The 12,699-nt window shown below is 40.1% G+C and overlaps 1 protein-coding gene across 6 annotated transcripts in view; it reads left to right on the top strand.

The window, feature by feature from the left end:
• LOC127578729 (receptor-type tyrosine-protein phosphatase T) overlaps positions 1 to 12,699 on the top strand; it is a 935,885-nt gene that overhangs the window by 879,894 nt on the left and 43,292 nt on the right. For all 6 annotated transcript variants that reach the window (XM_052031104.1, XM_052031103.1, XM_052031108.1 and 3 more), the window contains one exon: positions 1,374 to 1,410. In XM_052031104.1, coding sequence (XP_051887064.1) covers positions 1,374 to 1,410 — 37 coding nt within the window. The remainder of the gene's footprint in view (positions 1 to 1,373; positions 1,411 to 12,699) is intronic.

Genomic DNA, 12,699 nt, shown 5'->3' with positions numbered 1-12,699 from the left:
TTTGCAACAGTATATAAATAGATTGAGCGATTAGGTGAAAACCTAGTATTTAATGTTGGGAAGTCTGAGGTCATACACTTTGGGAAGACAAATCAAAATGCAAATTATTATCCAAATGGAGAGAGACTGCAAATGAGTGAAATTCAGAGGGATCTAGCTGATCCAGTGCATGAATCACAAAAAATTAGCAGGCAGGTTCAACAAGTAGTTATGAAGGCAAATGGCATTTTGGCCTTTACTGCAAAAGGGTTGGAGTTTAAAAATAGGGGTCTTTTGTTATACAGCTTGTTCTTGAGGAATACTGTGTGTAGTTTTGGTACCTTACCTAAAAGAGAATATTGTTGCATTGGAGACAGTCCAAAGAAGATCCATAGGCTAATTCCTGGGATGAGACCATTATCCTATCATGAGAGACTAGACAGTTTGGGACTGAATTCCTTCGAGTTCAGAAGAATGAGGGGTGACCTTATTCAAACGTACAGTACGAGATCCTAAGGGGGCCTGATAGAGATTTCACTAGCGGAAGAGTCACAAACAAGGGAACATAGTTACAAAATAAGGGACTGGTCATTTAAAACTGAGGTGCCCAGAAGTTTCTTCTCTTCGAGGGTAGTAAATCTCTGGCATTCTCAGCCCCAGAGGGTGGTGGAGGCCAGATCATTAGATGCAGTTAAGGTGGAAATTGATAAATATTTGGAAGATCAAGGAATTGCAGATAATGGGGAACTGGCACAGAAGAGAAGTTGAGCCAGCATTGATCAGCCATGATCTTATTGAAAGGTGGGGCAGGCTTGAGAGGTCTGGTGGCCTTCTCCTGCTCCTATTTTCTTATGTTCTGTGTTCTATTTCTGGAAAGTGGTGGATGTCCTTTGAAGTGAGATTGAATAAAATTGCCCGAATCTGTCGATGATGTCCTTGGGACGCATAAGATTCAGAGAGAAAGTGACAGAGTGAGTGTTTAGAGTTTGTGTTCTCTAGCTAGACAATCTAGCATTAGAGGCCATAATCTCAAGGTAAGGAGTGGGCTATTTCAGAGGAGAAAGGGAAAATTCGTTCAACCAGAAAGTTGTGAATTTTTGAAATTCTCCACTTCAGGGTTTGAGATGCCCAGTAATTGTATATAATCATACTGAGTGTGATAGCTTTTTGGAATCAGAGGATATGGGGATTTGGCAGGAAATGAGGAAGGCACAAGAACAACAAGACTCCTTAGACCTGTGTACAAAGGCTACGCAGGCCTAAGAAGTCATATGGCTTGTTCCTGCTTCTGCTTTTTATGTTCCAACATTGTTATGCACCCATGTCCACACTGAAAGTTGTGAGAAAAGCTGGTTTAATTCTGTTATTATGTTTTGAATGTTTCTTTTTTTCAGGGTTACCATAGGCCACGTCACTACATAGCTACTCAAGGTGAGCACAAGAAAGAACTTACCCTTATGTACTGCAGCATTTTGTATGTTAATCTTAATGTTTTATACTTCCCTTTACTTGTAAATAATCATAAAGAATTGTCTTCCGGAATAAACTTAGAGAGACTTGATGTTAATTTTAAGTCTTTCTGTTCATAGTGGAAGAGAAAATTAGATTGGTGTGATTTTTGAAGGAAACCATTGTGTCACTTTTGTAGATGCACTTTCCTGGACAGGATGGCTACATAATGGCATTTCATGAGGCATTTATGAGGAGACTTAAACCTTAGTTGCTGCAGATAACGTAATTTGATTTTGCAAGATGGATTTCCAACTGATTCTCTGAGACAGGCTTGCATTTCAGTCCTAATGAAAAAGAAGTAACACCATGATGAATTGTGACAGTTATTGTACAATTTCCATATTCAATACAGACTACAAACTTAGGACATTTTTAGTAAAAAGATGGAACAGTTCTTCCTGGAAAGAGTATTCTTACTTCAGATGTACTGGCCTCCAACCAGATGTGCAAACTTAATTGCTAACAGACAACAGTAACATTTCTGCAGTTCACTTCCTTTTCATGTGGGAAAGTTGTTCGATCAGAAAGTGTAAAGGAACCGTGTATTCTTCAGAGCTGACAACTACACTTTTAAAGTAAATGTAATTCTTCTTTTAACTAGGTTATTGTTGCTGTACTTACTATCAATCGATTAGTTGATTCAGCTGGAAAAAGTGTTTGGGTATCTGGATAGTTGGAAGGGAGGAGGTAAAAGGGCAGATGTTGCATCTCCTGAGAGGTGCAGAGGTGCAATAAGAAGGGAATGGCTATTGATAGAGATGGAGGAGTGAACCAGAGCATCCCAGAGGAAATGCTACCTTCAGAATGCTGAAAGGCCAGGGAAAATGTGCCTGGCATCTCACTGAACACATGAAATTATTTTTGAAAGGCTCAGAGTAGCAGAAGTAACACTGTTCTGCAAACTCAATGTCCCCTTTCCCCCCTCCGACACTTCCTGCCATTCAAGTTGTCCTAACCTAAGTAAGATTAATTACTCAACATTTGCAGTCATCGCTCCACGATATGTATGAGTTACAGGCAGGAGAGTCCAATGTCAAAATCAATCCGAGCTTTAAAATTTCCTCAGAATTATCCTTTTGACCGTGCTTCCTCTTAGCTATTTTAATTCTCCTGCCATCATTTCCTCCATGGTGAAGTTCCTTAAACTATTTTCTGCCAATTAATGTTTCTATAAAGTAACCATAATTTGATTTCTCTTTTTGTTGAAAATATTGGTCATTTTTTAAGATCTGACATAATGTGCAGTTAACTGAAGAAGCCAAGACAGGTCTTTGTTGGAGAATTATATCAAGTAGCATTTAAATCTTCACCCAAAGATCTGATATGTTTTAAATTGGAGTGGTTTCTGACAAAACACCATCAATCTTCCCTATTAGGTAAATGGATTTAGGCTTAGTTTTCTTCCATCTCCACAGAGAGTATGCATTAAAAATGGATGATCCTCAACAGCTAAATGATTTATAATCTGTAATACCTCTGAGGTTTTCTGAAGGATTTTAATTGAACTTACATTCTACTTTACACTTACACTTGGACAAGGGGAAGAGCAAGCAGGACACAGATGAAATCTGGCTTCTCTTTACCTTGTATGCAGCTGTTTTGTCTTCTTATTCCACGCTGTCACAATGTCAGTGGGCACGAAGACCTGTCCCAAATCAGTGTTTTACTTGCCACAAATATATATAAATCATACCCTAACTTTGTGACCATTCTAGTATTAGGATAGTGAAGCTTGTAAAAGTGCTTATGTGCACTGGCTGGTGTCTTGGCTGATAGTCATCCCTCATCAATATCACAGAAAAAGATTATTTTATTTGGTATTATTTATTTGTAGGATTTTGCTGTTTGAGCATTGTTTGACATATTTCCTACAACTCAACTGTGACTACACTTGGAAAATACAGTTCATTGGTTGTAATGTGCATTGAAATATCTGGAGGTCATGAGAGTCATGATATAAATGCTAATCTTTCTTTCTTTAGGGTACTCCATGAGGTCAAGCACTCTATTCATTGACAGTACTGGGGATCCTTTACCCTGTGTAGCTCAGGTAGAATAATGGAAGTGTCACTTCATACTTTTAGAGTAGATTGTTAATTAATCAAATTACTCATCAGTTTCCTTAATTATTTCAAAGCTCTAGAGGTAATGTTGTGGCTGGAATTCATTGTTGGTAAGTGTGAGGAGGCTCACTTTGTTAAACAAATAACAGGACTAATTACACTTTGAAGTGGAAGTCGGCTCTCCATGGCGACAAAGGCAGAGACATTGGCAGTTCCAGGTGTACAGGCTTTTAAAGGCAGAGACCAGGTTGATAAAGCTGTTAAACAAAATGTCAATGGGATTTTATGTTTTATTACTAATTGGATATAATGGTGATGATGAGCCTTTATAAAACTTTAATAAAACCTCACTTGCAGTCATGTGCATAGCATTGAGCTGCACACTATGGGAAGGACATTCAACCTTTGGCAAAGGTTCACTGCAGACCCATAAGAAGCTACAGAATGAGGCCATGTGGTCTTTCATACTGCTCGGACATTCAGTACAATCATGGCTGATCCTGTGCCTCGAGTTCTCTGATTCTCAAGTAACTAAAAATCAATCATCTCAGCTTTGGAAATACTTGATGACTGTCACCAACATCCTCTGAGGTGGAGGATTCAAAAGATTTATAACCCTCTGCACAAAGAAATTCTTTTCATCTCAATCCAAGATAGCCAATGCTTTATCTCCTGTCATTTTGTTCCTTCCACCTGGAGGAAACAGCTTCTCAGCATCCAGCACATCAATCACTCTCAGAATCTTCTGTCTTCTCTCATTCTTTAAGACTCCAGTAAGTATACTTGAATCTTACTCAATATCTTCTTGTGGGACAACTCTCCCATCTCAGGTGAATCTCTGCTCCTTTGGTTGCAAGACAAGTGTAGCCTTTTGGTAGGGCAGACCAAAATATTACTCAGTGGTCCAAATGAGGTCTTAACAAAGCCCAACCCAACCTCAGCTACAGGCAAAATAATGGTTAGATACTGTCATATTTGCCAGATTATCCTCATCACCACTGCCACAGAGCTTTGAAGCCTAGGAGAATGCATTTCTTTCCACGTGGAGCATACACTAACCACATAATCCTGACAAGCAGGAGCTGGAGACCAATGGCAGAGAAAGTCTGTGGGGATTGGAGGCTGCAGGTTTCATCTGTTTTCTCAGACATTAGAATCCAGGATTTCTTTTCCACCTGCTCCAGCATTATCTTCACCATTTCCTCATTTGCTGGCTCCTTTCAAGGTCAATGCAGACCTTCACAGCCACTGTAGGCACTGGGGTGGAGTCTCACTGTACTTCACCATGTCAGACATTCCCTACTTAAGGCTATCGAAATCACCTACAGATGCTGGACATCAGAAATAAATCAGTAAATGCTGGAACCACTCAGCACCACCTGGAAGTTGCCCTCCAAGACATTCATCATCCTGACTTGGAAATATATCACTGTTCCTTCACTGTCACTGGGTCAAAATCCTGGAACTCCCTCCCTTAGAGCATTGTGGGTATAACCACACCTCAAGGGCTGCAGCAGTTCAAGAAGGCAGCTCACCGTCACCTTCTCAATGGCAATTAGGGATGGGCAGTTAAATGCTGGCTCATTCTGCAAAGCCCACGTCACTTGAATGCAAAAAAAAAGTCAGGAGACATCTGTGAAGAGAAACATAGAGTTAATATTTCAAGTCAAAGACTCTTCATGTTTCCATCAATTTCTCTTATTATCCCTACTTAAGGTTGTTGTTCATGATGAGGTTGAACTTTGGGGCACCAAAGCATCCATTTTCTGATCTTCAGTATGCCAACAACTGTGCCATCTTCACATACACAAAGGGACAGGCCTTAGGTCTGTACTGGATCTTCCAGCAGACTTTCTATAGCCTAGGATTTTTAAGATTGGGCAGACTAAGTTGCTCTCTCAGCGGCTCTCAGCCTTGCACATGACCTACCACAAATTACCATCAAGGATCAGATCTTGGAGACAGTGGCACTTCTGTTACCTCAGTAACCATCTTTCTCAATATTGACTATGAGACTCAGCACATGATCCAATATGCAAATTCTTCCTTTGAAAAAACTGCTCAAGTGTGTATTCACCAATCATCACCGACAGAAGGACACCAAGGTACGGTCTATAAAGCAGTCGTTATCCTTACACCCCTCTATAGATGTAAACCCTAGGTGGCCTACCAAAAATATCTCAAAAGTCTGAAATGGTTCCATCAACAACACCTTTGGAAGATCTGACATCTCAACTGGCAACATCACAGCTCTAATGCCAGCATCACCAGCTTTGAGGCAATGCATCAACTCTGCTGGACCTGATATCATGTGCAAATGGCAGATTATCATCTCCCCCAGCAGACTCTCTGGTCCAGCTTACTCACAGTCAGAAATCCTGTGGCATTCAGAGAAAGTGCTAAAAGAACATTCTGAAAGCATATCTCAAAAGATAGGTGTGGACATCACAAGCCAGGAAGAACAAGCAGTCAACTGACCTCAGTGGTGCCACATCCATGGCAATGGCCCACCTCAAGAAGAAGCACTCTTCTCCCAAAGCTGAAAAGGGAGGGAAAGTGAAGGAAGTGCCTTCCAGCAGGATGCTGACTGGTGAGGAAATGTTTGAGTCACTGCAGATAGGTTTCAGTTTTGGAATCAAACTCCTGAGTCATCTCAGTTCTCATAATAAAATCTGTGGTAGAGGTAACTTCTGATTGAAGGGATTGCCAACAACAATCTCAGCAAGACTCTGTTACTACGGCAGTCTGACCCCTTGTAATAAAGACCAGTGTACCATTTGCCTTCCCGATTATGCTGCATCCTAACATGGTGTCTCACGAATTAGCACACCACGAATCCACTGCAAACCAACAGGACCAGTTTCCAAAAGTTTACAACACATTCTGCTTTTCTAATCTTTCTATAAAAGTGAAGAACCTCACATTTTGCTCTATTACATTATATCTGCCACCTTCTTTCTCATTTGCATTGTCTGGTTATATCCCTCCTCTCACCTGGCTTTGCATCATCAACAAACTTAGATATGTTGCATTTTGTCATTCTATCCAAGTCAGTGGGCTTTAGTAAATAATTCCAAAGGAGGTCAGGTACATCTATCCTTCAACACTGACTCCAGGAGGCCAGATACACTTCATATCTGAGGCTGCTACATTCATTAAACCAGAAAGTGAACCTCAGTTGTTTGTTTTCTTTTCCACCATTTAATTATTTTTTGATTAATTTACATGAGGTAAAAGTATTCTGAAATTTTATTGTTCTTTTATAAGTAATTTTATAGATTTAATTGTTTAAGTTTCTGGAGCATTGGAGATACTTCGAGAAGGTGGGGAAAGGCATTTTGAAGTCACCAGGGCAGCCCAGAGGCAGGGACTGAGGACCAGCTGCCTCAGGATTACTTGTCACTTGCAAACTGTTCTGAAAGGGGCACAGCAGCAACACCCCCAGGACATTGGGAGCCATGCAGCTTCAAAACAACAGAGCCACCAACTTGCCCTACAGGAGGTGAACACACAAGGCACAGTTCAGGACAAGCACAGTTTGACCCAGTTCTTGGTGTGCTGGTTTGCAAGGCACAGAGTTAAGATCTCTGTGGAACCTGTGGCAGTAGTTTGCCAATCTGAAAGGAATGAATTTATTCTGTCTATTAGCCAATCCTTAATCTCATCCAATATGCTAACATCTACCCATCCCTCTCCCCCAAACTTGAGATGTAGCTCATTGTGAGAAAATACACATGTAAGAACAGACATGAAATATTAGAGATTTTTTTGTCAGTAGAATTCAGACTATGGAATAACATGATTCAAGTGTTTAGGATTATGAAAGGGTGACACAGGGTAAAAAGGACCTTCTCTATATGTCTCCAATGCTCCAAAAATTTAAACAATTAAATCTATAAAATTATTTATAAAAGAACAATAAAATTTCAACACGATGTTTTGAATAGTTGATGAGCATACTGACAAATTAAATGCCAGAGAAAGAGAACAGTGGTGGAAGTTATTCTCCTCCAGGGATTGTGATACTGGAATTCTTCACAGGGTTAATTTTCAGGGCAGAAGTAATGTCAACGTTCAAGGTTAGATTGGATTGATGGATAAAGGAAAAGGAGTTCAAAGGATATTGAGGCACCACAGCTAAATGTAAAACAGAATGATTGGACTACAAAGAGGATAATGCTGGATTGTCTGAGTTAAAAGAACAGTATCAATCTTGTAACTTTTTTTAATGTGTACTTCTATGGTTCTACACCAGAAAAAATCGGGCAGCAATCCAGATATTTCATTGAAAATACAATCACAAGTATTACTGTCAAATACAACATCTAACATCCACTTTTGGTTGTACACAATTCTTTTATTTATCCACTTCTGGTCTCCCACTCGCTGTAACCAATGCATTTCAACAACAAGAATGGTTACTGTACAATAGGTCACAATTTTAATCCATTTCCATTGCAACTAGAGCAAGACAAGGATCCATCATTTCTTTTCTTTAAGCAGCCTTCTTCTCTATCTTGAACTTCTGTCACTGTATCCTGTGGCTTACAAATGGAAAGTCTTTCAATCTAAGGAGCTTATGGGCAAAGATAAAAGTTCTTGCCACCATCATCATCAATCTTCAGTGTGCTGACAACTGTCTGATCGGTGCTCATTCTGCCAGCAATCTTCCAGCAATCCGAGATGGTTTACTTGAAACCTTCAATTTATTAATGCTTTCGAAACCAAAGCACTTCATCAACCTGTGCCTTAAACTGCAGCTTCTCCCTCACCAATAGCAACTGATGAGCGAATGTGGACTGTTCGTACTTTACCCAGTATTTTGGCTCTCAAGCTAATCTACAAAGCTGCCTTTAATGAAATGTTCCACTGATCCCTAGATTTATTTGGTCCTCTGCAACAAGCTACAAAGTTGGGTCCTCAACAAAGCATTTTTTTGGTACAGAATCCCTTCCAAAATGGCATCTCAACTATGAATGCACATTTATGGAGAGAATTGGGCCAGATGCCATTTTAGTGAAGACCATCAGCTGATATCTAATTAGTAGTTTACAGAAATCATGCCATCAGTCAGTGTACAGTTCTGAATTAATGCCAGTGGTGTTACTTTGGGCCTAATCACTGCAGCTAACATGTTCTCTTAAACTCGCATGGCTGAACACATGTTCAAAAACAAGAAGAAAGAGGTGACAATATCTTGATAGGAAGAGTTTATCATACAGAGGGGAGTTGCAGGTTTGCCTAAGAGGGATTCAAGCCTAGGGTGGTGACAGAAAAGTTAGATAGAAATTTGATAGGACAGAGTACCTAAAGGGGTGAAAAGAAGAAAGATATGATGCAGGAGAAGGGTTCAGAGGGGTTAACAGAAAGAAAATAAAAAGGGGAAGAAAGATGTGGTACTCATCCACTTTGGAAATCAAAAGCATATACCAATGAACAGAAAGAAATATTAGTTAGATTAGTACTATAGAAATTATTTGGATGGATTCATCCTTGGAAGTAACTTGGAGTAGAGAGGAGAAGGTAGGAAGGATTACAATGCTAAAGTAACAGGATGCCTGGTGAGATTATTTTGATCCAGTTAGGGTGAAATTCATATGGAACAATGACAAGTTGTTGTCAAGGTTCAGAGATTGATGGTGGCAGTGCTATCTAGAAGCAGTTTGAATGGTAAATTATTGGAGGAGACAGCAGTGGAGATGCTTTTCATCAGTGAAGTGTGCAGAATTTCAGAACAGAGGAGATAAAACAAGTGCAAAGAGAGAGGTTGTCAGAAGTAGCAGGGATGTGTACTTTGTTCCAGAATTCTGAAAAGGGTACCAGACACTGAAGAACCAGGCAAAGCAGTTCATCCATCACAGACACAGGAGTAGTGGCTAAAAGCTGTTCAAAGTTGTTTGAATTTTAGCAATGGGGCACAAGAACAAAGGAGCATCTGAGAAGTTACTGAATACCTTGAGTCTCATCTATGGGAGCACATTGAAGCCAAGCAAAAACCACACAGAGTGCAGAACCTCCCAAGCAACCCAGCTACCTGCCCCATGAAGCACCTCCAAAGCCACCTGTGGCAGACTCCCTGCCACCTCAAAACCCGAGCTGAAGCAAGTCTTCCATGAGCTCACAGAAGATGGAAATGAAGACACAACATCTGAGATTTACAGTGTGGTGCAGAGCCCCTAATCTTAATAGCCAGAGAAATTCAAGAACTTGAAATCTAAAATGATGAGAAGACCCAGTGCTCTTTTTATACATGTAATAGAGGAAAGTAACAGCAACCAAGTCTTATAATGTACAGCAGAACTTCACAATCCTCACGTCAGAGGAATTCAGAAGTTGAAATGACAAATGTAAGCTGCGATACTATTTTGAAAAGAGTGCAGAAGAAACAAAGAACAAACAAGGTCAGAGGATGGGCAGAAGGCTTAGCAGAGGGAGCTTTGAAGCTGTAGCTTGAATTTGTGGTTAAAATGCAGCCAAAATGAGAGCTGGTGAGTCTGAATCAGTGAAAGAAAAGGGACTGGGGAGAAAAGACAACAGGTAGCCAAGGATGTTGCAGAAAAGAGGAGCATGGTGAAAAGTTTAAGGAGCATCCTGCCTCAAAGGAAGCACAAAATTGAACAATGTGTCATAATCTGGGCCAGTGCTCCAAGTGGAAACTCAAATGTTGTCTTCATCTTCACTGTCTTCTTGTTTTTTCCGCCACTATCTGCAGCCCTTGACTTTCTAAAACAATGATGGCACTGGGGTAGGATTGTAGTAAAGGGAGAAAGAAATTAAGAGAATCATGTTTTCACCATTTGCAGCTTGTAAATTAGAATAAGCTGTAGGTTGAGGAGAAAGCGGGATGTGAGAGGAGGATTAGATATGAGGATGCTGTCACCGCCTTTGGTTGTAACCCAGGTATTGCACAATCTCCTTCATGCAGCTAAGGTCACATAACTGACCCCGTGCCCTGCAGAAAGCAGCCTCAGATTATGTGCCAGTTTATTTCTGCAAAATTGAAGGAAATAAGTAAGGGAATGACACTCAATATGGTTGGGTGATGTATGTATCTTGGAATAATAGCTGCATAATAGGTAAACTGTGTAATAGAGGTGTGAAGTGTTCACAATGATAACTAAATGTATGAATGAACATTAGGTATAAATCCTGATTGACAGAGATTGGTGATAGGTGAACCATGGGGTTGTGGTACATTGACGTGACTGAGGCTTGTAGTGCAGTTGATTGGATATGGTACTTGAAGATGTATTCACTGAACTTGACCATTCATGAAAGTCAATGAACTTTTTGTTATTACTGCATCCTGGTGTTCAGATCTATACTCTGGGCTCCAGCTATCTGCTCCCACTGCCCGCAGAGAGATTGTCTAGAGGACCTTTTGGTCTACAATAGATGTCTGCCTAGAAATTCATCCTTGGTCAGTAGCGTCAAACATGTTAAACATTAGCAGCTGTGCCTTCTACTCTGCTTCCAAAATTTAGTTCTACTGAATGGGAACAAGTTTCAGAACCCCCAGATTAGAATGCACAGCTGTTACCACATATTAAGCACTAACAATTGAGGATGCATTTCCAGGCAAACGTCTGTCTGCCACTCCATTCTACATCTGTGCTGGGAAACATTGGAATTGTCTCCTGTGCAGTGCCATTTTTTAGTGTCCCCAGATCAGACAGAGTTCCCAATGCCTGTCAGCATGTGATGCAACCATAATATACCTTCCCATTATGATACAAAGGCTGGCATTAAGTAATGAAGATTAACTTAAAGTATTGCACAAACAACATAGGTCTCATAATGAGATTAGCAGCCAGTGAACAGCGTGGTTGTCTTTATACTGTCATAGTGCAAATCTACGAGCAGCACCAAATTGGCACATTGCTTGCATCACAGACAAAGGGAACAAGTCAATCCAATGTTGCAGTCTCTGTGCCCATTTTGGAGTGGGGAGGGGTTTGAACTAAGTTCTTACGTTGTCAAAAGTGTGGGTTTGTTTTTCTTATCAATGTGTGTCATCCTAATTGACTATTAAATTAAAACTCTATTAATAAATAATTATAAATTCAATTAACACTCAACAATTTTCTTCTGCCTTATCTTTAGTCATACTTTGTCCAGTTCTCCATCTCTCATTGTATTTTGTCAATTGGTCTGCTGCTCCAAACTATCTACTGCCAACTTCTCACTCCACTTTATCTTACCTTACTCCTTTACTCAATTTTATCCAGTGCCATCCTTCCAGTTCAAGTTTAACCTTCAGTGGGTTTCCCATGGCTTCCTTTCCATTGTTTTCTCTTTGTCCCCTGTTGTCAATACCCTGCCTGTCAATGCACTTTATTTGATTATGGTTTCCTGCTCAACTTTATCCAATGTTACTTCCTTTTCCTATTCTTGCTCATGAAGAATGACCTTACACAGAAATTATCCTTTATCCCACTGTTAGAAGACTATTGAATGGTTCACTAGTACAATAAGATGGACTCTTGACCTCACAATCTACATCTTATGGCCTTGTACCTTAATGTCTGCCTGCACTGCACTTTCTCTGTAACTGTAACACTTTATTCTGCATTCTGTTATTGTTTTCCCTTGTACTACCTCAGTGCACTGATGTGATGAAATGATCTGTATGGATGACATGCAAAACAAATTTTTTCACTGTACCTCTGTGCATGTGATGATAATAAACCAACTTAATATTAATATGTGTTATTTAGCACAAGCTGTCAAAATTCTTCTGTTTTTCAAAAATTTATGCCTGATCAGTGCCTCAAAAGAGTGTGTTATCTTCCTTCCCACTTGGCTTCTCTGAACTGCCTCTTCAGTCTCACATTAAGGAAGATAGATATGTTCTTGGTTGTTGCTGCAGCCACTTGGAATTGGATTGTCAGATCATCAGTCTCAACTCAATTCAGATTTAGGATTGAAAGTTGAAAGGATAGTATACTAATTAAATGCACCACAGGGTTCCCAATGTGATACATTTTCTCTTTTTTTCCCTGTTTCATAGCCTCTTAAAGCACAATCTGGCTGAGAGAACAGTATTGATCAAGAATATCTCTGTATCCTCCAACAATGGTAGGGCGGTAGCTTTCTGTAATGACAGGAATGAATGGGGAAGAGAAGAGAATATTTTGACTTTAAC

The sequence above is a fragment of the Pristis pectinata genome, chromosome 16, assembly GCF_009764475.1.
Source record: "Pristis pectinata isolate sPriPec2 chromosome 16, sPriPec2.1.pri, whole genome shotgun sequence".
Lineage (NCBI taxonomy): Eukaryota > Metazoa > Chordata > Chondrichthyes > Rhinopristiformes > Pristidae > Pristis > Pristis pectinata.
This window is presented reverse-complemented; position numbering and strand designations above follow the sequence as displayed.